Consider the following 26,609-nt stretch of genomic DNA (forward strand, 5'->3'; position numbering starts at 1 on the left):
TTAGATACTATCACTCTCTGATCTCATCCATCAGAAGCCGCCATCTCAGGCACAGACATTTACAGCAAAAATTATTTGTGACAAACCACATTTGTAGTCGCCTCCAGCAATGGGAACACTGATTTGCTGAAGTCACATTTCCATAGCTCTCGGGTTTGTTTTTTTTAGCTTGTGAAAAAAACATGAATTTTATCAAACATTTGTTACAATGTTTTTAAAGTTGTTTTTCAATGCCATTGAGAAGCCTTATGATACATTCCCACAATGAGCTTTAGGTGATTTTTTTATGTTGCAGATTTCTGAACAATTTCTGCATCTATTAGGTTACTTAAGTTTTTTTTTCATTGTGGTTTATTTTACATGCGTTTTTATTGCGGTTTTGACGCTGCGTTTTGTCTCTTTTTTTTGTGCCGGATTTTAGATTCAAAATTGTGTATGACATTTTCACAACATGGAATATAAACCTCAGTGCTTAACGATTTCCCCACACAGGGGAGTAACAGGCATTATGGTTTATAGGCTGACAATTAACACACGAAAACAAAAGAAAAGATAACAAGAAACAAACAAAAGGCAGAATGGGAAGGGGAAATATTTATTGGGAATAATATGCGGGTAATGTCTTTATGCACCATTAATTATCAAAATTTAATGCTTCTTATATCGGTCAATAATCAGAGTATAGGCCGTAAATAGTATTACAGTATATCATATCATTAAGCAAACTAGAATAAAAGCTCAGATCAGAAATAAAAAATAGCCTCTTATCTTTCCATATAAATCATTCAAGGGGAGACACTTAGAGAGTGTCTGAGAATGGGGTCACGATGGGAGTCTATCCAGCGAGGGTGTCACATTTTAAATAAAACTGCTTTGTTTCTGATACTTCCTGCTATTTGGCTTTGACAGAACTTTACTGATGCAGTCATGTGCGAATTTACATGCCTTTTTTCATGTATTTCCACCATGGAAACACACTAAAAACGTATGTGCCTCTTTTAGGGCTTGCTCACACTTTTGTATAAAATCGAATTGTACTCAGGCCAGTGTAATTCAATGAGGCAGTGCAGATCTGTGTATTTGTTCTCAGCTGTATTCAGCATGAGAAAAAAATCACAGCATGCTATGATTTCACTCCGAAATCGGTAGAGCGCGAGAAAAAGAATTGCCGTTACTGGCCATCAGTATGCTATCCAATTTTTATGGTTATATTACAGTTCTGCAGCATAGCAATCTGTAAGTGGTCCTGTAAAATATTAATATTGCTAAGTAAAAAAACGAATTGCCTACGGATAGCACACAGATGACAAGTGAGAAAAAAAAACAAGCTTCTGGATGAGAATGAGACTGATTATTTATGCGCGTACCCTTACCTGCAGACTTTCTGCATTTAATGCAAGTCTTTGAGAAAAATCTGCACAGAAAATTCAGCGTACTCATAAGAGAAATTTGACATGCGCAGATTTGTCAAATACGCAGTTCATACGGGGTAAATAAAAGCACAGCGGGCATGAGACTTCAAAAAATCCCATCCACTTTGCTAGAATTGTAAGATGCTGCGTTTTCAGTGCAAAAAAAAAAAAAATTAAAGCTCATTCTTAGCTTACCGCCTAAGGAAAAAAACACACAGACTGATTTCTACCCTTTACGAGCGCCAATTAAAGATATAAACACATCTACCAGTTGTCGATTAATTCTATACATTGGCACTCATGTAAAGCATCAATCCAGCTGTTTGTTTGTTTTATTTCAGCTCTGGAGTGTAAGATCACTGCATCTAGTATTCTATATCCCACCTGCCGTCTTCAGCTCTTCCCGGCACCCCTCTGCTCCCACGCCACCATCCTGTGACCGTAAGTTCTGACTGGCCATAAGTCAGAAGTTAAGGTTTCAAGCTCTCAATGTAAGTCTGTTAACGCCAGAACGATCCACTCTTAGACTTGTATTGAAAAGTGACCTCCAATCCAGCAGGTTGCAAACTGCTTGAGACTGATGGGAGCGGGACGATAGAAGGTGAAGACTGCATGTGAGAGTAGCGGCAGGGAATGTACCTTAGTAGCACAACTCCAGTGCTGAAATAAAAAAAACTCCTATGGAGTGGTGCTTTAACCCCTTAATGACAGCCAATACGTCTTTTAACTGACCTGAGATTTAAGAGCATAGCCTCCCCATACAGGTGACAAGCCAGCAGCTGTCGGCTGTACACTATAGCTGACAACTTGCTGTATTAGCCACGATCAGTGTTGGCACCGTCCATATCTGTTTAACCCCTTAGATGCTGCTGTCAGTAGTGACTACATCATTAAAAATGGTTAAGAGAGCGTGGGGGCTCCCTCTTTATCCAAATTGGTGCCCTCAGATCATGATTTTGTGGTCCTGATGTTTGCGATGGCAATTCACGACCAAATAGCGGCCTTCGAGTCTGTCGGCTGTTGTAACCTGTTCAGAAGTTACCGACATTTAGGTGGTAAAAATACACATTTTCATTTCTGTCATGCCACTTTGCATTAATTCCTGTAAAGCACCTGAAGGGTTAATAAACTACCTGACAGCAGTTTTCAATATGTCTAGGGGTGCTGTTTTTAAAATGGTATCACGTTTGGGGGTTTCCCAATATATGAGACCCCTAAAGTCAATTCAAACATGGATAAGTCCCTAAAAAAATAAATGTTGTAAATTTCCTTGAAAAAATGAAAAATTGCTGCTACATTTTTAAACCTCCTAAAATGCTAACAAAATTAAAGAGCATTTTACAAATGGTGCTGATGTAAAGCCGACATGAGGAAAATGTTATTCATTAATGGTTTGCTGTGGTATGACTATCTGGATTAAAGGAATAATCATTCAAACTTTGAAAATTGCAAATTTTTTAACATTTTTCTCAAATTTTTGATATTTTTTATAAATAAACACAAAACATATTGACCTAAATTTACCATTATCATAAAGTATAATATGTCACGAAAAAACAGTCTCAAAATCACTGGGATTTGTTGAAGCGTTGCAGAGTTATCACCACATAAAGTGACACTGGTCAGATTTCAAAAATTTGGCTCCGTCACTTAGGGGTTAAGCCTTCATCAGTTACTTGATTTTTCTATGACAAATAAAGTTGCGCTCCGAAGTGGCATGTAAATATAAAAATATGAATAGCATTACAGATCTAGATAGATAATAAAAAACGGAGATACTTGGCTCATAATTTATGAAAGCCCAGCGATCCCCGATTTGCTGGGAAACTACGTATCTAGTGTGAATACCTCTCTTAGGCTAAAACCAGAATTTATCGGTAGGTAGGATCCTATTTCGATGAAAACAGCCTCAGGCAGGAGGGCAGAGTGCTCGGTCAGAGAGCTAATCTGCAAATAACGAAAAACTGACTGGCACTTCCAAATCAAAAAACTAGTGTGAACTAGGAGTACCCATCTCTCTCTCTCTCTCTCTCTCTCTCTCTCTATATATATATATAAGCCAATAAAATTGCACTCTTCTAAGCATGTAAATATGAAATATATGAAAATATGAATTGCATTACTGCTCTAGATAATAAGAAAAAAATTGAGATATTTGGCAAATAATTTGGCAAAATTCAGGCTTTAGCCTAAGAGCCTTCACACTAGATACGTAGGTTCCCAGCAAACCAGAGATCGCCTTGTCGTTGGCTGCTGGGCTTGCATGAATTGGCCAAATTATGTGCTAAGTAACTCCAATTTTTTTACGCCAATAGCTGTCACTGCAGATGCCGCCATCTTGGAGGAGGCATTTGTTTTTTATTTATTAATTAATATATAGCACCAATTAACTGAATTATGTGCGGTCATGCTGCAGTTCGGGCACCTCCTGCCTGCTGAAGGTGTTTTTTTATATATATATATATATATATACACGAGGGGCGATCCAAAAGTAATGATAATCAATACTAAACACAATGAATATAGTCAAAATTTTTTTATTTTTTTTACATAGTCTCCTATCAAGTCTATACATTTAGTCCATCTCTTTTCTAAACTTAGAATTCCCTTAGAAAAAAATTCTTGATCTTGACCCTCAAAAAAATCCTCAACAGCGGTTATCACGTCGCTATTGTCATCAAATTTCTTGCCCCGGAGGTGTTCCTTGAGTCGAGGAAAGAGAAAGAAGTCACTGGGGGCTAGATCTGGCCAATAGGGGGGGTGTTCCACCAGTTCAAAGCCCGCTTCTTGAATGGTAGCCATGGCAACTGCAGCTTTGTGAGCCGGCGCGTTATCTTGGTGAAACAGCACTCCAGCCCGCAGTTTGCCACGCCTTTTCTCCTTGATAGCCTCCCACAATCTTCTTATTTGTTCTGCGTAGTAGGAGCCCGTAATAGTGGCTCCCTTCTCCAAATAGTCCACCATAATAATTCCTTCATCGTCCCAAAAAACGGACGCCATAACCTTCCCTGCTGAGCTTGACACTTTGAATTTCTTCGGCGTTGGTTCGTCGGCTCGTTTCCACGTCATCGATTGTTGTTTAGTTTCGGGATCAAAGTGGTGGATCCAAGGGGGGCGTGGCTATGTAGTGAAGGAGAGAGGACGCACTGTGAGAGAGCTCCCAAATCCTTTTTAATATCCTGCATCAAGACCCCTGCACACGGTGATATACTCACCACCGCCGGACCCCCTTGACTTCAGGCGACTTTCCGGGACCCTGCCGGGGGATTGCTGTGACCGGGGAGCTACGGAGATTGAAGATCTCAGGAAGGACCTGCGGCTGGGAAGCGGCCATCTTGGGCAGAGCACGCTTTGCTGGGAGAGACGCGGTGCTGCTCTGAATCAGGACGGGACCCCACTCTGATCCCCAGGCGGTTGCCGACGCCTGCGGTAGGTGCTGTGGGTTTGTGGTGCACCGGGTGAGTGAGAGACTGGGGCGGAAGCGGTGCCTGTGTGGAGCGGCTGTCACCCTCAGAGCGCGCGCTTCGGCAGTTGAAGATGCGGCGCCATCTTAACATCTCTGCAGCGCTGTAGAAGTGGGGGAGCGAGCACATATCCTGGACACACCGAGAGGACGCGCGGTGTGTGCCCTGGAAAATTGGGCCCTGTGCTCCTCATATCTAAGACACTCCACTTGTCGGTGCCAGTACTCCTGAGGGCTTTGGATCCCTCTTTTGGCTGCTGCCACTGCAGGCATAGTGAACCTTCCCTGGTGCACAGCACCCTAGTGGAGCTTTGAGATTGTCCCATTTATAACTTTTCAGTTCGCTGCGGACGTCAACCTGTGATAGCTCTGCTGAGCTTATATATATATATTGTGACCCTGACCTTGCTAATCATGCAGCGCACTAAGGGCTCAGGGGCAGCTGACAGACTGAAGGAATTTGCCAGAATTGATCCCTCTGATAACACACGTAATCTTAGAAATAACTCCTCTCAAGTGCAACGCAAAAATCGCCCCTCTGATGGTACTGAGGGAGGCGAACAGGATGAACTGACGCTTAAACAAGCATCGGACCAGTTAATGCAAGCTATTTCCCTAACCAGAACATCTCTCACCGAAAAGATAGAGGATGTACACACTGAGGTGGGGCGCCTCCGTCAAGACATGCAGACTATGAAGGGACGCATTACAGAAGTGGAGACGAGGGTATCACATGTAGAAGATACCATCACACCCATGGAGGCCAAGTTGACAAAAGTAGCTGGCTCTATAAATGCCTGGAAACAAAAGGCAGATGACCTAGAAAACAGATTACGCCGGAATAATATCCGTATTATTGGACTGCCGGAGCGCTCAGAGGGTCAACAACCTGAGGTATTCCTAGAGGGGTGGCTCAAATCTTCTCTGGGAGATGAATTTTCATCGACGTTTGCTGTGGAAAGAGCCTATCGAGTACCCACAAAACCTCTTCCTCCCGGGGTCCCACCTAGACCTTTTCTGGCACGGATCCTCAATTGCAAGGATAGAGATACTATTTTACGGCTGGCACGACAGAAAAGCCCCATTAAATTCGACAATGCTGTAATCTCGATCTTCCCGGATTTTTCTGTGGAACTTCAAAAGCAAAGGGCCAGATTTATGGAGATCAAGAAGCAACTCAGGGACAGAAATATCATCTATTCAATGATCTTCCCGGCCCGGCTCCGTGTTGTCTATAAGGGTTCTTCTGTGTTCTTCACGGATCCAGCGGAGGTGACCGAATGGTTATGATCTCATGGGGAGTCTTGAGTAAAGGAATCCTGAATATGTCTAGTCAAGTAGAATTCTTTGGATTACTAAATAAGGAGCTCTCTCTGGAGAAGTCCAGATTACCAACTATACCGGACGCTAAATCCAGCGGGGGTATCCCCTTACTTCTTTAACAATGGGAGCACAGGACGTTGCTCCTATACTGTTTGGTTCTTGTTCAACTTTTCTTCTTTTATTGGTTTTCTTTGTTATTTAAGTAGAAACTGCCGCCGACAATGCTCTTGCTTCCTATGTACCACCCTTGACCTTTGCCTGAGTAATAGCATGTATCATATTTGGATAAGTAAACATGGGGTCTGAAATAGTATGCATGACATGGAATGTACGAGGTATTAAATCCCCCCGAAAGAAAATTAAGGTTTTTTCGCAAATCAGGCACCACCCCCCCCATATAATAGCCCTAGTAGAGACTCATTTGACCAGAGATACAGCCCGATGTGTACAGAAGCCGTGGGTACAATGGTACATACATGCTTTCCATACCAGTTACTCGAGAGGACTTTCATTGTTAATACATAGAGATGTTAGATGGGAAGCTAAGGAGGCTCGAAGGGACCCTGATGGCCGATTTGTTTTTGTGCATGCACTAATTAATTCTAGCGAATATGTGATTTTATGTGTTTATAACCCTCCCCCAGCTAGCATGTCAATTCTCCGGATGGCAATGAGCTTTGCTCTAAATTATCCGGACGCACAAGTCATTTGTATGGGAGACTTTAACTTAGTCATGGATAATAGCCTTGATAAATTGAGATTGGACGACGGGAGATCCGGGGAGCCCCCCTCTTCGGCCCCGACCCAGTTGGCATCATTTATAGAGGGTAGTGGATGGCTTGATCTATGGCGGATACATCACCCTGGAGTGCGGGGGTATACCTGTCACTCATCTACTAAACAGTCTCTATCCCGCATAGATTACATATTCGGTTCTAGCGGGCTGGCAACGTGGGTGGATAGTGTGGAACACGGTAATAGGGGGATATCGGACCATAGCCCGATTATACTTAAACTCAAATTTGGACAACCAAGGAGTGGCATGGTCTGGAAGCTGAACCCCTTTTGGCTAAAATTAATGGATAATAACGACAGAACAGAGGATCACTTAAATTGTTTCATATCGTCTCACCCAGAGCCCCAGAACACTAATTTATTCTGGGATACCCTCAAAGCATACTTGAGGGGATGTTTGTCCTCCACGATTACATACATAAAAAGGGTGACCTTGAGGGAGGATGATGGGGTGGAGCAGAGACTGAAAGATGCGGAGGCCGCATACATAGCTAGCCAAACTAATGGCAATAGAATTGAATGGTTGACCTCACAGAGATTGTACACTCAGCACATGGACACCAAATCTAAGCGTAAGCTGTTCTTCGCACGTCAGTCATACTTTGAATTGGGAAATCAAACCGGTAAATTTCTAGCCTATCTGGTACGTCAGCATAATACATCTAATACAGTATTGCAGATTCGTGCGCCAGACGGCTCATTAATGTCTACGACAGAAGAAATACTTCAATGTTTTTATGACTACTATGAATCATTATATAGTTCCAAAAGTGACTTCGGCATTTCACAATGTCTGGATTATTTATCAGATGTAATATTCCCCACATTGAAACCCACTCAGCGAGAACTTATGGATGCTGCATTCACATTGGAAGAGGTAGAATATGCCATAATGGACATGTCCTCTGGGAAAGCTCCTGGGCCGGACGGGTTTCCTGTTGAGCTATACAAGAGATATCGGGGTATACTAGCGCCACTCCTACTGAAAGTGTTCCAGGGCATATGGGAGGGAGGATGTATGCCTGAAACTTTCTATGAGGCAAATATTGTTATACTTAAAAAAGAGGGAAAGGACCTTCTGGAATGTGGCTCCTATCGGCCCATATCGTTAGTTAATGTAGATTATAAAATCTTCACTAAAATTCTGGCCATTAGACTGAATTCCATCATTTTGGACCTTATTCATCCAGATCAGACTGGCTTTATGCCTGGTAAAAATACTTCTATTAACATTAGGCGAGTTCAATCCATAATTCAATGTAGTTCTTTGGTGTCAGATAACAATTGGGCAGTAGCATCCCTGGATGCGGCCAAGGCCTTCGATTCTCTTGAATGGCCCTTCCTGTCAGCATGCCTACAGAGATATGGCTTTGGAGATAAATTTCTAAGGTGGATCAGTGTATTATATATGAAACCTAAGGCGCGCATAATTATAAATAATTCCATCTCTAAGTCCCTCTCATTGTCTAGGGGAACCCGTCAGGGATGCCCCCTCTCGCCGGCTCTCTTTGCTCTCGCAATAGAGGCATTGGCAATACGTATGAGATCCTCCCCGGATATCAGGGGCATAGATATAGCGGGTCGGGTGGATACCATCGGCTTATATGCCGACAATATGGTAATATTCATGGACAAGGCAAAGGAAACGCTGCCCAAAGCGATTGCTATTATAGATGTCTTTAGTAAATACTCTGGCCTGTATATAAACTGGGACAAATCTGCTCTATTGCCTCTCTCTTGTGCCCCCATGCTAAATCTTGAAACTCTGTCCTCACTACCGGTCGTATCCAATTTTAAGTATTTAGGTATCTATATGTCCCAAAGTAGCAATTCTGATCTACAACTTAATATTTATCCATTGTTAGAACTAGTCAAATCCAAATTTGCATCATGGAGCAAACTCCCACTATCTGTTGCGGGCCGTATCAACCTAATTAAAATGATTCTGCTTCCTAAACTTAGTTATTGTTTTCAACATAGCGCAGTACCAGTACCTAAGTCCCTCTTTACTAATTTAAACTCCCAAATAACTTCTTTTATATGGGGAAAATCTAGGCCCAAACTTAAACTTTCTGTTTTGCAGAGACCTAAGCAGGGGGGTGGAGCGGCGTTACCGGATTTTTTTCTATATTATCTGGCCGGGCAGGCTAAGACATTGGTCACGTGGATGCCTGGTGGTTATCTTCCTAACTCTGAACATCATCTGCTTCATTCTGCTCGGGTGGAATGTCCATTGAGTTTTCTAGAATCAGAGAGAATGACCACCCCTCATCCGCTGCCCATGCTTCGACTGGCAAGATTAATCTGGAGACAAATAAAAAAAGTTGTTGGATATACAGATATTATAGCTGAAATGCCCCTTTGGGAAAATAACTACTTTCCAATGCTGCTAAATCACCCGTCCACCGCTTTTTGGGTGATGCATGGTGTTACCTCGGTAGGGGATTTGCATGACCAGGGGACCTTTGTGTCCTTTGAACAGTTGCAGACTAAACCTGATATTCCGAGATCCCAATTTTTTTGTTTTTTACAATTAAGGTCAGCTTTCCAGTCATATATGAGGGGGGTGGCTTCAGGCCGCACAATCTCGTCTCTGCCTCTAATAGGAATCCTCAAATCCCAGGGACCCCAGGGCCTCATTTCTTCTTTATATACCTACATGCTATCAGTGGGTGCGGAATCGGTTATAAGACTCATCAGGGGGAAATGGGAGAGACTCATCTCTGACGCACAGGAAGAAGAATGGGAGGAAATTTTAGAGTCCCTGATGAAGGTATCCCCGTCGGTTAATAACAGAATGACACAATTGTATATAATATACCAATCATATCTAACTCCCGTGCGGCTTTTTAAGATGGGTCGACTTCACTCTGCGGAATGTCTACGCTGTCACCTGCCAGATGCGGACTTTATTCACATGATGTGGAGCTGTCCAATCATTCTTCAATATTGGAAAGAGGTAACCTCATTACTTTCCTCCATAGTATTGGCCCCTGTTCCTCTTGAGCCATTAATTTGTCTATTTGGGGTATGGGATGAGGAGACTTGGGGTCATCACGTTGCAATTTTCTTACGGGAGTCACTTTTTATGGCACGGAAGGTGGTGGCAATGCGATGGATGGGGGGTTCATGTCCCTCCCTCAGAGCCTGGATTGAGTTAGTAAATTCGATTATCCCGTACGAACGTACACTGTATCAAAATAGAGGATGCCCAGGTAAATTTGAGAAGATTTGGAGCGGCTGGAACTTCTCTCACCTAACTTTATAAACTCGCGGTTATTTACGCTAGTGCAAAGTGTCAAATCTCTCTAGATATCATGCAGAGGAGGGTGTAGGTTTATTGTTGGGCAGCAGAAAGGTAGTTAGTAGGATACAGTTGTAGTTATGATTTAATAACTGTAAATTTTCATGACTCCACGTTAGATATGTACGATTTGAATGGAGTAAAGGATATGTTAAACACACATTGTGATATTCAGTTATGTATACAATGTACGTACTCCATATTGAATGTAATACTAAGGAGTATAAATTTGTATATTGTGTTGTTGTTTTCTCAACATTATGGTTAATAAACGAATTTAAAAAAAAAAAAAGTGGTGGATCCAGGTCTTGTCCATGGTCAAAAAACGTGACAAAAATTTTTCCTTGTCTGCTTGGAACTTTTCGAGATTTGCTATTGAAATGTCAACTCGTTTCTTCTTTTGCTCGTCGGTTAACATTTTTGGCACCCAACGCGCGGAGACCTTTCTCATATTCAATTCTTTTGCAAGGATTCTTTGAATACTGCCATATGAGATCCCTGTGACCTCAGCTACATGCCTGATAGTCACTCTTCGATCTGCCAATACAACTTCTTCAACTTTTTTCACGTTTTCTTCATTGAGGGACGTGGATGGGCGTCCTTGACGATGTTCATCTTCCGTCGATGTTCTTCCCAGCTTAAATTCCTTGGCCCAGCATGCAACTGTGAAATATGGAGGAGAATAGTCCCCCAATGTTTCCACCAAGTCGCTGTGTATGTCTTTGGTAGTCATTTTTTTCAAGCAGAGGTATTTGATGACCGCTCTGAGCTCGTTTTTTTCCATTTTGATGTTCACTCCTCGGCAGTTCATATTCAAATGAATGTAGCTCCCGGGAATCGTGGTCTATTTAAGTGATTTTTTTTTCCTGGACTAGTGGGTACCTAAGAGAGAAGAAAACACTTTATTTTAATTTCTGTGTGCAATAGAAATAACCGATTATCATTACTTTTGGATCGCCCCTCGTATATAGAGTATTGATTACGTAAACTAGGGGGCAGGTCACTGAGGGATTAATGACCTGTCAGAAGACATACATTGTGTGTAGGTTACAATCCTGCTGACAGGTTCTCTTTAAATCTTTTATTACAGCTTAAAGAGCAAAAAGTGCACATAACACTCAAAAATGTACTGGAATTGGCTCCTACTGCGATATGTAGCTCCCGGCAATTTATGTTGCTACACGCCTGCCACTGTGGCTATTTTTCTATCATTTAGGGCATAGGTTTCTACCACTAAGATTATATTTGTATAATATATAAAGAAAACCATAGGGACAAAGATGTAAGCTTGGCATTACAACCTTCTACATATTCTGAAATAAGATGAGGGCTCCTCAGCGGGTCTTCCTAGATAATTGGATTATGAGTGTGAAGCTTGTTTTAGTCCTAGCATCCATATATAAACAGCGCTCAGTGCTGAATGAACACGCCAACAACTCGAGGAAGTCTATTTTTAATTGGGTAACCTAGAAGCAAGGACAGCACTTTCCTCATGAGATGTCAACAGCTTTTAATGTATATGGATCTAACAACAAAAAAAAATAAAAAGCATGTTAGATCAAAAGTACAAATGTATCTGGTTAGTAGCAGAAATAACCCCAAACACCACCTAATAGTCCCTGAGCTAACACACCACGACCACAAAGTTCACTTTGAGGTTGTTACATGGAAACTCAAGACTAGTTGATAATCAGGTGCCCTGTGAGATGTGAAAGGTTGGATTGAGGAGAAGGTCTTCCATGGAACACACTGACTTATTAACACTTTTTTTATTTGGCTGCAGAAGTTTAGCATAGCAGAAAGGAGACCGAGTTATGAGATGCTGGGAATCCCATAGTCCTGTTGGCAAATAGCGGGATCAGTCGACCCTTTGAAACGATCAAATTCCTAGGCCTTGATGTCGGCAGGCAGTAATTATAGGGATGCTTGTGCTGGTCTGAATCGCAAGTGTCACTTGCAGCAATTAAAATCAAAGATCAAACTTCTAAAAATGTAATTTGGGGATCAGTAATATTTTACAAGTGTTTTCTGTCTGTATTGCTGGGTACAAGAATTTGTCCTGGAAAAGTTAGTGTCTGAGGAATTTGTTTTTCACTTTTATGTGAAAATTTTAATGCATTTTATTTATTAATTTTGTTTACTTGCATATTTTTACGTTATATTTTCTTCAATTTTACATCATCATACATTTTTTAAATTTTTTTATGTTTAATTTTAAAGTGTTTCAATTGATTAATTTTCACGTGTCTTGTCAGATTACACCATTCTAGTGTTAAATCTACAGATTGGCTTTGTAGTTGATTATTTCCACAGCATATCTTCTGGGAAATCACCGCCAAATCATATGGACTATGAAAATAAACAAATTACCGTACTAGTTTTTAAATGATTTTGCTTTATATCTGCTTGTTGTCTATTCCAAAATTGGCTGCAATTCCAGAAATTCACATTTGGCTGAGTTTAAATTCCACGCAGCCAGTCAATTTGAACAGCATGTGGAAAGGATATATTAAAATCTGACCATTTGCCTACTACTCTATTTCCAGTGCAAATCGGCAAAAAAATAAATTGTAATTTCTCTGTCCTTTATGAATTAGCAAATTTTTAATTTCTCTGTCTTTTATTTTCTCTGCGGTGGTGGTACCTGGTTGCTCTACAGAGTCCCACCAGCGAAACAACCTGTCAGCTACAGTACTTACCGTATATTCCGGGAATCCTTCTAACCTGGTATAATGTAGGAAGAACATTACAAATCCCTGTAGGGTTCTATGTGGAAAGCCAAAGTTGTTTGTATGGTATAAACCGAAAAAAGCATCTTTAATACATTGTCTCTCTTTTTTTGGGGGGGGGGTATTGCAGGAATTTACCTCCTGGATATCATCTACGTAGACTCTGCATACCCAGCATCCGGCAGCATCATGGAGAACGAGCAACGCTCTAATCAGATGAACAACATTCTGAGAATCATAGCTGATTTGCAAGTCTCCTGTAATTATGGTTGGCATTGTTCCTTTATTTTTTTTTTACATTGTTCTTTGTCTGTTTTCTTTTTATGTCACATATATGACTGCGATAAATAAATTTCACAAGGACCTGTATTTAGAGATGGACGAACCCGAACTGTAAAGTTTGTGGTCTGTACCAAACACCTAATGTACAGCACCGACCTCGAACATGGACTTTACCAAGAAGTCCGTGTTACTGTTCGGGTTTGTCACCCCGAACATCGGGTGTTTCTTGCGGTGTCATTTGCATGACAGCACGAGAAACACCATTGGCTCTTATCGGCAGTAAGATGTTTACATATGATCACAGGCATCGGCGGATGGAACTGCTTCTCCTATCAGACTATGCCTGTTGCCGCTAATAACAGCGAGCAGGCGGCGGCTGATAAAAGTATTCATCAGCTGGCGCAATAAGTAAATGAAAAGAACTGTGTGGGTTCCCCTATATTTTTGATAACCAGCCAGCCAAAACTGACAGCCGCGTGCTGCAACCCTCAGCTGTCTGCGTTAGCAAGGCTGGTTATCAAGAATAGATATCAATTCTGGCGCTTTGCCCAGCTCTTCCCACTTGCCCTGTAGCGGTGGCAAGTGGGGTTCATATTTGTGGGGTTAATGTCACCTTTGTATTGTCTGGTGACATCCTGCCCACTGCTTTTTAATGGAGAGGCGTCTATAGAAGTGGAAGTCCACCTGTGTGCAATCTAAGGATCACATGGTCTCTCAGTATATACACTTTACCTTTTCTGAAAGGCCACAGAGGCTTCAACACCATTAAGCAAGAGGCATCAGTAACCAGTCAACACCATAGAGACCAAGGAGATCTCCAAACAAATTAGGAACAAAGTTGTTGAGCAGTACAAGTCAGGGTTCGGTTATAAAAGAAAATCACAATCTCTGATGATGCACCGAAGCACCTTCAAATCTATTATCATCAAATAGAAAGAACATGATACCACAACAAACCTGTCAAGAGAGGGCCACTCACCAAAGCTCAGTCCAGGCCATTAATCTGAGAGGCAGCACAGAAACCAAAGGTAACCCTGAAGGAGCTGCAAAGTTGCCAGAGACTGAAGTATCTGTCTACAAACACCATAAGCTGTACACTCCATGGAGGTGACCTTCATGGAAGAATGGGCAGAAAAAAAGCCTTTACTTACACACACAAAAATTGTAAGGCTCATTTTGAGTTTACCAAATGATATGTGAGAGACTCCCCAAAAGTATGGAGGAAGGTGCTGTGGTCAGATGAGACCGAAATTGAACTTTTTGGCCACCAAAGTAAATGCTATGTCTGGCGCTAAATCAACATAGCTCATCACTCCAAGAATACCATCCCCACAGTGAAACATGGGGGTGGCAGCATCGTGCTATGGGGATGTTTTTCAGCAGCAGGGACTGGGAAAGGGGTCCAAGTCGAGGGGAAGATAAATGGTGCGAAATAAAAGGACATTCTTGAACAAAACCTGTCTGTCAGTGATTTGAGACTGGGACGGAGGTTCACCTTCCAACAAGACAATGACCCAAAGAATACTGCTAAAACAACACTTGAGTGGTTTAAGGGGAAACGTGTAAATATTTTGGAGTGGCATAGTAAAAGCCCAAACATATTGGCTTGTAAGCAATTGGGGCTAGCTGCTTCATTTTATTAGCAAAGCTTCCATGGTTTTAAATCAACTGTGATGGAGAAGGGGGCTAGCTTAGCTAGGGAAATGAGCTAGTCAGCCAGTCCCCTTGAAACATATCATTGGTTGTGTTGTGTCATCTAAGAAAAATTTCTCTGAGTTAAAACAAAGCCAGTAGGGAAGGCGCTTGAATAGGTGCTGTTATCACTAGATCGGAGCAGCTAGAGTGCAGAGGATATAGTATTGTAGAGATCTTACTTGCTGTAGTCTGCTTTTCCTTGGATGCTACATGAAGTAAAATACTAGATGCTATGATTCATTTTGCGAGTTAATGAAAAAAGGACACATTCTAGTATCAGTCCTGGAGGAACTTCCTCCTCCCAGGAAAATCCTACATTTGGAGGGGGAATATCATTATGGATGCCAATTTCTAGTAGGCATAACTGAGTCCAAGAATAATAAGAAGCCATTCCAAAACAAGTGTAAAATTTATGTTTTCTCCTTCCAATTTCTGTCTATGAGAAAAAATCAGCACAAGTGGAATGTGACAAGTGTATATGCCAGGGCACCCAGCCGGGTATAGAGTTTAAAGAATGTCTCTGAATATGATGATCAAACACAGCGTTTACAGAGGAACGTTCCCTAATTCTGGAAATACCTCCTGTAAAACACCACATGAGAAGCATCAAGTTATACCTGGGAAATGGCCCTCTCGCCGCAGGCCCTAATTGATTCCTCCTGCTAGTATCCTTATAAGCTGCTACCTATCCTACACTGACATTTTCCTGCTAGTGATTAGTGCACGTAACATACATCCTGACAGTCCGACCCTTGATGCCAGGCATGATTGTGTGTGTGCGTACGTATATATGCATATTGGCAAAAAAAATATATATATACAGTGGAGAAAAAAAGTATTTAGTCAGTCAGCAATAGTGCAAGTTCCACCACTTAAAAAGATGAGAAGCGTCTGTAATTTACATCATAGGTAGACCTCAACTATGGGAGACAAACTGAGAAAAAAAAATCCAGAAAATCACATGGTCTGTTTTTTTAACATTTTATTTGCATATTATGGTGGAAAATAAGTATTTGGTCAGAAACAAACAATCAAGATTTCTGGCTCTCACAGACCTGTAACTTCTTCTTTAAGAGTCTCCTCTTTCCTCCACTCATTACCTGTAGTAATGGCACCTGTTTAAACTTGTTATCAGTATAAAAAGACACCTGTGCACACCCTCACACAGTCTGACTCCAAACTCCACTATGGTGAAGACCAAAGAGCTGTCAAAGGACACCAGAAACACAATTGTAGCCCTGCACCAGGCTTGGAAGACTGAATCTGCAATAGCCAACCAGCTTGGAGTGAAGAAATCAACAGTGGGAGCAATAATTAGAAAATGGAAGACATACAAGACCACTGATAATCTCCCTCGATCTGGGGCTCCAAGCAAAATCCCACCCCTTGGGGTCAGAATGATCACAAGAACGGTGAGCAAAAATCCCAGAACCACGCGGGGGGACCTAGTGAATGAACTGCAGAGAGCTGGGACCAATGTAACAAGGCCTACCATAAGTAACACACTACGCCACCATGGACTCAGATCCTGCAGTGCCAGACGTGTCCCACTGCTTAAGCCAGTACATGTCCGGGCCCGTCTGAAGTTTGCTAGAGAGCATTTGGATGATCCAGAGGAGTTTTGGGAGAATGTCCTATGGTCTGATGAAACCAAACTGGAACTGTTTGGTCGAAACACAACTTGTCGTGTTTGGAGGAAAAAGAATACTGAGTTGCATCTATCAAACACCATACCTACTGTAAAGCATGGTGGTGGAAACATCATGCTTTGGGGCTGTTTCTCTGCAGAGGGGCCAGGACGACTGATCCGGGTACATGAAAGAATGAATTGGGCCATGTATCGTGAGATTTTGAGTGCAAACCTCCTTCCATCAGCAAGGGCATTGAAGATGAAACGTGGCTGGGTCTTTCAACATGTCAATGATCCAAAGCACACCGCCAGGGCAACGAAGGAGTGGCTTCGTAAGAAGCATTTCAAGGTCCTGGAGTGGCCTAGCCAGTCTCCAGATCTCAACCCTATAGAAAACCTTTGGAGGGAGTTGAAAGTCCGTGTTGCCAAGCGAAAAGCCAAAAACATCACTGCTCTAGAGGAGATCTGCATGGAGGAATGGGCCAACATACCAACAACAGTGTGTGGCAACCTTGTGAAGACTTACAGAAAACGTTTGACCTCTGTCATTGCCAACAAAGGATATATTACAAAGTATTGAGATGAAATTTTGTTTCTAACCAAATACTTATTTTCCACCATAATATGCAAATAAAATGTTAAAAAAACAGACAATGTTATTTTCTGGATTTTTTTTTCTCAGTTTGTCTCCCATAGTTGATGTCTACCTATGATGTAAATTACAGACGCCTCTCATCTTTTTAAGTGGTGGAACTTGCACTATTGCTGACTGACTGAATACTTTTTTGCCCCACTGTATGTATATATATATATATATATATATGTACACCCACGAGGCACTGTTACATGATGACCGTGTATACATACTTTCATTGGGTCTGTGCATAAAATTGTTTTGCGCTTTTGCTTATTTATATAACTATGTAGGTCCCTCAAGCACCCATGCACCCAAATACAAGAATGTAGAAAGATATAACCACTTACTAAATTAAATGCAGCCATGAACCATTGAATCCAAGTTCAAAAACCTCAGGTGATCTGCTGTACTCACTGAGGACATATATGGCCAGCTATACAGCGGCAATGTGGTTATGGTGGCCATTTAGGTGAAACATCCGACCATGTAATATATGGCCATAAAGTGCTATGTATTTACTTCAGCTCATTAATCAGAGTCCTATTCGTCCTACCCCCACATGATGACCATATGCTCTAGTCTTTAGGAGGTACAGTATATACAGTACTTACAATGCGCTTTTTAGTTAAAAAAATAAATGTGAATGTGAAGATTGAAGATGAGTTTTCAATATTTCCCAGTCCTCCAAGCTGTAATACCTGTGAATAAAATCAATAGAGGTCTGTTATTAGTCTTCTTTTGGCTAACGTTTACAGCTGTTCTTATTTTTTACTCTGGTGTCTCCAACCTAGGGCTTTCCTTCTGCTGCAGTGATTTTAACAAGCTGATCTACTTAAAAAATCTCAACCTCTCAAGGGTTCATTAGTCTAGTGCACATACCCAGAGACAAGAATACAATACTGTAGCGGAGGTCCGGTTACAATGTTGGAGAGTCTGTCTGTCAGGATTGACACTTCATGATATTGAGCAGCTTGCAATGTAGTGAAATACTTGGAAGCTGCAGGAGCAAAGCAGTTAACTATTTGTATTGCACATAATACTGTACATGCACTAAAAAAAAGATGTAAACGTTAACAAAGCCTTAAAAAAATAAACCCCTGAGTAATGATGTCTTTCTTTTGCAGATCACCTTGCAACATTACCCCATGTACAGAAGTATTTGAAGTCTGTCCGGTACATAGAAGAGCTGCAGAAGTTTGTAGAAGATGACAATTATAAGTGAGTTTTCCAAAGCTCCTGACTTTGGTCATTAGAAAAATGTGATTTTCTGTACAGAGTAATGCGTGTGTTGCATCGGTTGAAAAAAAATACATAGAGAAAGGTTGAACTTGATGAATCTATCATTTACACATTATCTATCGCTAGATTATCCACAACTCACAATGCCGTTTGTTGTAAGAAAAGCAATTTAAATGATGGCATTGCCTTTCCTCCACCTGTAATAAATGTCCTATGGTTCCTTGTAAGGAATGAAAGTCTTTGAAAGGAGTAAATTGTGTGACAGTCCTTTGTATCGACCTCATATATATTTCTGCATAAAAATGAGAACTCCTCTGAGGTGTCTTTTGTCTAAGCTGAGCCAGATTAATATGTTTATTAATATACTGTATATACTCGAGTATAAGCTGACCCGAGTATCAGCCGACCCCCTAATTTTGCCACAAAAAACTGGGAAAACTTAATGACTCGAGTATAAGCCTAGGGAGGAAAATGCAGCAGCTACCGGTAAATGTCAAAAGTAAAAATAGATACCAATAAAAGAAAAATTGAGACATCAGTAGGTTGTGTTTTTGAATATCCATATTGAATCAGGAGCCCCATATAATGCTCCATAAAGTTTGATGGCCCCATAAGATGCTCCATATTAAAATATGCCCCATATAATCCTATAAAAAGGTTAGTAATGGCCCCATAAGATGCTCCATAGACACATTTGCCGAATATAATGCTGCACAAATGCTGATTATGGCCCCATAAGATGCTCCATACAGACACTTGCCCCATATACCGTAATGCTCCACAAAAGTTAATTATGGCCCCATACAGACACTTGCCCCATATAGTGCTGCACAAACGTTATGGCCCAATACAGACACTTGCCCCATATAGTGCTGCACAAACCTTATGGCCCCATACAGACACTTGCCCCATATAGTGCTGCACAAACGTTATGGCCCCATAGATGCTCCATACAAACACTTGCCCCAATTGCTGTTGCTGCGATAAAAAAAATCATATACTCACCTCTCCGTCGCTCAGGCCCCCGTCACTTTCAATATTCACCTTTCCTCGTTCCGGCGCGGCTCCGTCTTCAGCGTCTTCTGCACTGACGTTCAGGCAGAGGGAGCGCACTAACCACGTCACCGTGCCATCTGACCTGAGCATCACTGCAGAAGACGCTGAAGACGGAGCGGCGCCTGGAACGGGGAACAGGTGAATATCGCGCAGCGCTCCCCTCCCCGTTATACTCACCTGCTCCTGGCGCTGTGCAGTCCCTGCTTCCCTGACGCCGCAGCTTCATCCTGTACTGAGCGGTCACTGTTACAGCTCATTACAGTAATGAATATGCGGCTCCACTTCCCATAGAGGTGGAGCCGCATATTCATTACTCTAATGAGCGGTACCATGTGACCGCTCAGTACAGGAAGAAGCTAGGGAGCCAGGGACCTGCAGGGACCGCGCCAGGAGCAGGTGAGTATTATTACACAGCCTCCGCTCCCCCTCCCCTGCTGACCCTGGGTATGACTCGAGTATAAGCCGAGAGGGGGACTTTCAGCCCCCAAAAATGGGCTGAAAATCTCGGCTTATTCTCGAATATATACGATATATGTGTTTGCAGCTGCTGCTTGGCATTGAGTACTACTGCTTAGCTTACTTGTAGTTAGAATACCCAAGTCCATTACCTGTTCTGTATTCCCGACTATATTTCCATTTTATGTATATGCAGGAATAACATTACTGCAGTTGCGATGCATTACGACTATTATTATTTATTATTATAGCTCTGTTTATGCAATGAAGCTTTACATGTGAAAAGGAGAATAAATAACAAACAAACAAATACAATAATCTTGAACAAAATGAGTCATTGACTGGTACGGGAGGAGAGAGAACCCTGCCTGTGAAGGCTCACAATCTACAAGAGATGGGTGTGGATACAGTAGGTGAGGGTAGAGCTGGTCGTGCAGCGGTTTAATGGAACAAGGGTTACTGCAGGTTGTAGACTTGTCCCAAGAGGTAGGTCTTCAGGTTCCTTTTGAAGGTTTCTACAGTAGGCGAGAGTTTGATATGTTGGGGTAGAGCGTTCCAGAGTGTAGGATATCCACGGAAAAAATCTTGTGAGCAATTGGGGGAAGAGGAGATAAGAGGGGAGTATAGAAAGAGATCTTGTCAGGATCAGAGGTTGTGTGCAGGTAAGTACTGAGAGAATAGGTCATAGATGTATGGAGGAGACAGGTTGTGGATGGTTTTGTATGCCATGGCTGGGGTTTAGAACTGGAGTCTCTGGGCTATGGGGAGCAGGTGAAGGGATTGACAGAGAAGAGAGGCCAGGGAATAGCGTGGGGACAGGTGGATTAGTCAGGCCATTGAGTTTAGGATAGATTGGAGGGGTACAAGAGTGTTATAGGGGATTCCACAAAGCAGGAGGTAGCAGTAGTCTAGAAGGGAGATGATGAGGGCATGCACTAGTTTTTGCAGATTCTTGGTTGAGGAATGTCCGGATCGAGGACATATTTTTGAGTTGAAGTCGGCAAGAAGTAGAGAGGGCCTTGGATATGTGGTTTGAAGGAGAGATCAGAGTCAAGGGTTACACCAAGGCAGAAAACTTGCGGAACTGGGGAGAGTGGGCAGCCATTGACTTTGATGGATAGGTCTCTTGATGGGGTTGAGTGAGATGGTGGAAGGATGATGAATTCTGTTTTATCCATGTTAAGTTTTAGAAATCTAGCAGAAAGATAAAATAGCGAACAGACCTTGTTGGGTTCTGGTTAGTAGGGAGGTCCATAGAGGTAGATATGTGTGTCATAGGCATAGAGTTGTCCCAGACCGAAAGTGTAGATGGGGAAGAGCCGAGGTCCTAGAACTGAACCTTGGGGGGCACCGACAGATAGGAGTGAGATGAGGAGGTGGTGTGTGAGGGGAACACCAACAGATAGGGGTGAGATGAGGAGGTGGTGTGTGAGGGGAACACCAACAGATAGGGGTGAGATGAGGAGGTGGTGTGTGAGGGGGACACCAACAAATAGCGGTGAGATGAGGAGGTGGTGTGTGAGGGGATCACCAACAGATAGGTGTGAGATGAGGAGGTGGTGTGTGAGGGGGACACCAACAAATAGCGGTGAGATGAGGAGGTGGTGTGTGAGGGGATCACCAACAGATAGGTGTGAGATGAGGAGGTGGTGTGTGAGTGGGAGACACTGAATGTCCGGTCAACATTAATTGATATGTCATGTGTCTGTCTGATAATCTAATACATGACCTCTAATAATTCTGAACTTGAAGACTGTTTAAAGTAATCAACTACAATTTTCTATACATTGCCTTTCATCTAGCAGATTACAGCATCGCTGTTGTTCATGGATTGTGTCCGATATTGTGATGCATGCTTTCTAAATGAAAAGTGGCTGAGCTGCAGTACTTGACACAGCATATAGGCAAGACTGGCACTGGAAAAAAAAACATATCATCTTTCTTAATCTCACTGTGAATACTTTTCTGCTCAATGATGACAGAAGTATTCTAGGAGTGATACCTTGATTGGCTAACCAGAAATAATAATGTTTGCAAGCTTTCAGAGCACAGTGGCTCCTTCTTCAGGCGGGATTACTGGTTATCCAATCAAGGTATCACTCCTAGAATACTTTTGTCATCATTGGGAAGAAAAGTATTCACACTGATTTTTCTGGCTAACACGGTACCACAATATAATTTGTTTTTGTACTTCTTCATCTCACACAATCTATTTAATAAGAGAAACGCTCCTTCGGCAGGAGTACTTACGGTACTTTTATATAACGGTGTTATGTTGGCATTTTTGTGTTGAGGTTTAATGGTTTATTGTCTCTGCTCATTGGAGACAATTATTTAAGCACACTTTACCAACATCATACTCCTCTCCCCATAAACACATATATGGGATCCACAAGACTATCAGTGTCCCATATGAAGATCTGATTTTCAAGTCTTGGTGCAAATGAATCATCTTTTCAAAGTGAGCCAAAAAGCAGCTGTTTCCTTTTAGCGTCGGGCAGGGGATTTGTTAATTTTTCCAGATTCTTGCCTTCTACAATAGATGCTGCGTCCTGACATTTCACCCTCTGTTGGGAATACAGACGTTTAATGTCAAGATCGACATTATTGAAATAAGACTTTGAATTCAAATGCTACAGAATATAAAGGCGCTGCGAAAATCCCCTCAGAATACACTGGCAGTTCATAGAAGGAATGAACACACTGTTCCTTACCTTAGAGAGGTAAGGGTGAATGTGTTTGATCCTTGAGAAGAAACAGCAGATTGAAGCCTGACATCCCCCTAAATTTATTGCATGAGGTAAGATAATAAAAAAAACACCAGATGCAAAATCAAGCTGACACAATCAGTGGCCTACATACACTAAGACTATAGTATCTTACGTCAGTCTATGGTAAAGGGAATGTGTCATCAGCAAGTGACATTGAATCAGGTTTTTATGTTGTTATGCATTTTGTTTGGAATTTTTTATTTTTTTTTCCAAATCACTATGTACAGTGGGGAAAATAAGCATTTGATACACTGCCGATTTTGCATGTTCCTGCCTACAATGAAAGGAGAGGTCTTTAATTTTTATCATAAGTACACTTCAACTATGAGAGACAGAATCTAAAAATAAAAAAAACAGAAAATGACATTGTACAATTTTTAAAAAATTACATTGCATGAAATTAATATTTGATCACTTACCAACCATCAAGAATTCTGGATCTCCCAGACCTGTTAGGTTTTCTTTAAGAAGCCTGCACTCAATACCTGTATTATTTGCACCTTTTTGAACTTGTTACCTGTATAAAAGTTACCTGTCCACACACTCATTCAATCAATCACACTCCAACCTCTCCACCATTGCCAACACCAAAGACCTGTCTAAGGACACCAGGGACAAAATTGTAGACCTTCACAAGGCTGGGATGGGCTATATGATAGTAGGCAAGCAGCTTGGCGAGAAGGCAACAACTGTTGGCACAATTATTAGAAGTTGGAAGAAACACAAGATGGCTGTCAATCTTCCTCTGTCTGGGGCTCCATGCAAGATCTTGCCTCGTGTGGTAAAAATGGTTCTGAGAAAGGTCAGCCCAGGGATACATGGGAGGACTTGGTCAATGACCTGAAGAGAGATGGGAATATAGTCTCAAACCTTATCGTTGGTAACACATTACGCCGTCATGGAATACAGTCATGCAGGGCGTGCAAGGTCCCCCTGCTCACGTCAATACATGACCAGGCCTGTTTAAAGGTTTTCAATGACAACTGCACCGTATTGAAGGGAGTATGGATGGGGTCATGTATCGCAAGATTTTGGCCAGCAACCTCCTTCCCTCAGTAAGAGCATTGAAGATGGGTCGTTTCTGGGTCTTCCAGCATGACAATGACCTGAAACACACAGGACAACTAAGCAGTGGCTCCGTAAGAAGCATTTCAAGGTCCTGGAGTGGCCTAGCCAGTCTACAGACCTGAACCCAATAGAAAAACTTTGGAGGAAGCTGAAACTTAATGTTGCCCAGCGACAGCCCCAAAACCTGAAAGATCTGGCGAAGATCTGTATGGAGGAGTGGGCCAAAATCCCTGCTGCAGTGTGTGCAAACCTGGTCAAAAACTACAGGAAACGTCTGACCTCTGTAATTCCCAAAAAAGGTTTCTGTACCAAATATTAAGTCCAGTTTTTCTATTGTATCAAATACTTATTTAATCCAATAAAATGCAAATTACGTAAAAAACATACTGTACAATGTGATTTTCTAGATTTTTTTTTTTTAAGATTCTGTATCATAGTTAAAGTGCATATACGATAAAATGATAAAAAAAATTACAGACCTCTCTATTCGTTGTAGGTTGGAATACTTGCGAAATTGGCTATCACATATCACAGCTCACCTCCTCCTCCTGTACAATAACTGATAGCACCTCTATATACAGTAGATAACACAAGATCCACCATTCACAATAGGTGATGTCACAGCTCACCTCCTCCTCCTGTACAATAACTGATAACACCTCTATATACAGCAGATAACACAGGATCTACCATTCACATTAGGTGATGTCACAGCTCACCTCCTCCTCCCGTACAATGACTGATAACTCAACATACAGCAGATAACACAGGATACACCATTCACAATAGGTGATATGACAGATCCTCTTTTGCACCTTTCCCCAGATTAGAGCGTACCCAAAAAATACTTCTGTACCAACAAAGGGGGGTCAAAGTCTGTCTGTGGAGGCCTATGTCCAAGTGGCATGCATAAAAGAACTGGAGGTTTGTGTCTAGTATGAGGCTGCAATGAAAATTGCTAGACTTCTAATTATTATTATTTTTTAATAAAGCTCATGATATAATAAGGAAAAACTATATCATATGTTTAAAAATACATTTAACCTGCTACAGAAAAACCTGATGATACATTCCATTTTAGTGGGTAATTTGAGTGCTTGGCACCATCTTTATTAAAAGGTGCACATCTCCTAATACATTTGGCACCTTTAACAGTGAAGAAATTACAGTGAAGAAATCAAATCTACTCCTTGTAAGAGACAAATTTCACACCATTTTTCTTAATAGTTATCCCACAAATAACATCATCTATTCTGTATACTAGGCTATGAATCAGTGTTGGTCCCCCATAGTTAAAGGGAATCTGTCACCCCAAAATTCGCCTATCAGCTGCCGCCACCGCCATCAGGGACTTATCTACAGCATACATTCTGTAATGCTGTAGATGAGCCCCCGATGTAACCTGAAAGATAAGAAAAACATTATATTATACTTACCCAGGGTCCGGTCCAGGGCCCCCCATCTTCATACGATGACGTCCTCTTCTTTTCTTCCTGCTCCGGCGCAGGCGTACTTTATCTGCCTTGTTGAGGGCAGAGCAAAGTACTGCAGTGCGCAGGCGCTGGGCCTCTCTGACCTTTCACGGGGCCTGCGCACTGCAGTACTTTGCTCTGCCCTCAACAGGGCAGATAAAGTACGCCTGTGCAGGAGCCGCTGCAAGAAGCAAAGAAGAGGACGTGATCGTATGAAGATAGGAGGCCCCGGACCGGAGCGTGACGCCCATCGGACCGGACCGCATTGGGACAGCCCCTGGGTGAGTATAATCTAACTTGTTTCTTCTCTTTCAGGTTACATTGGGGGCTTATCTACAGCATTACAAAATCCTGTAGATAAGCCCCTGATGGCGGTGGCCTTAGCTTATAGGCAAAATTAGGGGTGACATATTCCCTTTAAGGGAGTTCTTTGTAATACATGTGAGTGGAGTGGTAGAGCGCAAGGGTGATCATCACTCCATTTACTGTCTATGGGAGGGGTAGTCACACATGTGCATAGACCCATAAAGTTGAATGAAGCGGAGGTAACATAGTAACATAGTTAGTAAGGCCGAAAAAAGACATTTGTCCATCCAGTTCAGCCTATATTCCATCATAATAAATACCCAGATCTACGTCCTTCTACAGAACCTAATATTTGTATGATACAATATTGTTCTGCTCCAGGAAGACATCCAGGCCTCTCTTGAACCCCTCGACTGAGTTCGCCCTCACCACCTCCACCACCTCCAGGTCACACACATACACACTAGAGCTTTGTTCATATGGGGGACACAGAACCCCATGTGAGTGGAGCGGCAGTGCACATACTTGACTTTTTTAGCGCAGTTTAATCTATGCAGAACAGAGCAGCACAAAACCCTTCAGCCTCTTCCCAACATAGGACATAATAGGGTCTACTATATCAAGTCCCCATGAATGCAGTGAGGGTAGGACCTGAGCCTGCACCATTCTCAGAGTGTGCTCTTATTGCTGCTGTCAGTTATCGAGGGGTGCTGTTTGGTTGTCTTCTTCGAAACAGAGGACTTGTTGAAGGCCTCCTTTTCTCTGCCATCTTATTCCTTCTGTAAAGCTCAGTCATTTCTTCTATCTACTTCAAAACTGTTATTGCCGTTTAAGGATCAAGAAAATCCTTATATGCCTATGTCGATGGAAATATAAAAAAGTGGATGGCTCTTGTAAGAAGGGGAGGAAAAAACAAATTCTACTTGGCAAGAAAGCGTTCAAGTGAATTACCCACATTTAGATTATTATTT

At 42.0% G+C, this 26,609-nt stretch overlaps 1 protein-coding gene across 22 annotated transcripts in view; it reads left to right on the forward strand.

Annotated features, from left to right (window-relative positions):
* The window catches only part of RALGPS1 (Ral GEF with PH domain and SH3 binding motif 1), a 953,479-nt gene that overhangs the window by 618,433 nt on the left and 308,437 nt on the right, over nucleotides 1-26,609 (forward strand). For 21 of the 22 annotated variants that reach the window (XM_069748007.1, XM_069747990.1, XM_069747991.1 and 18 more), the window contains 2 exons: nucleotides 13,157-13,294; nucleotides 18,395-18,488. In XM_069748007.1, coding sequence (XP_069604108.1) covers nucleotides 13,157-13,294; nucleotides 18,395-18,488 — 232 coding nt within the window. The remainder of the gene's footprint in view (nucleotides 1-13,156; nucleotides 13,295-18,394; nucleotides 18,489-26,609) is intronic. The other variant, XM_069747994.1, reaches the window with a different exon arrangement.

This window comes from Ranitomeya imitator, chromosome 2 (genome assembly GCF_032444005.1).
Source record: "Ranitomeya imitator isolate aRanImi1 chromosome 2, aRanImi1.pri, whole genome shotgun sequence".
NCBI classification, from domain to species: domain Eukaryota; kingdom Metazoa; phylum Chordata; class Amphibia; order Anura; family Dendrobatidae; genus Ranitomeya; species Ranitomeya imitator.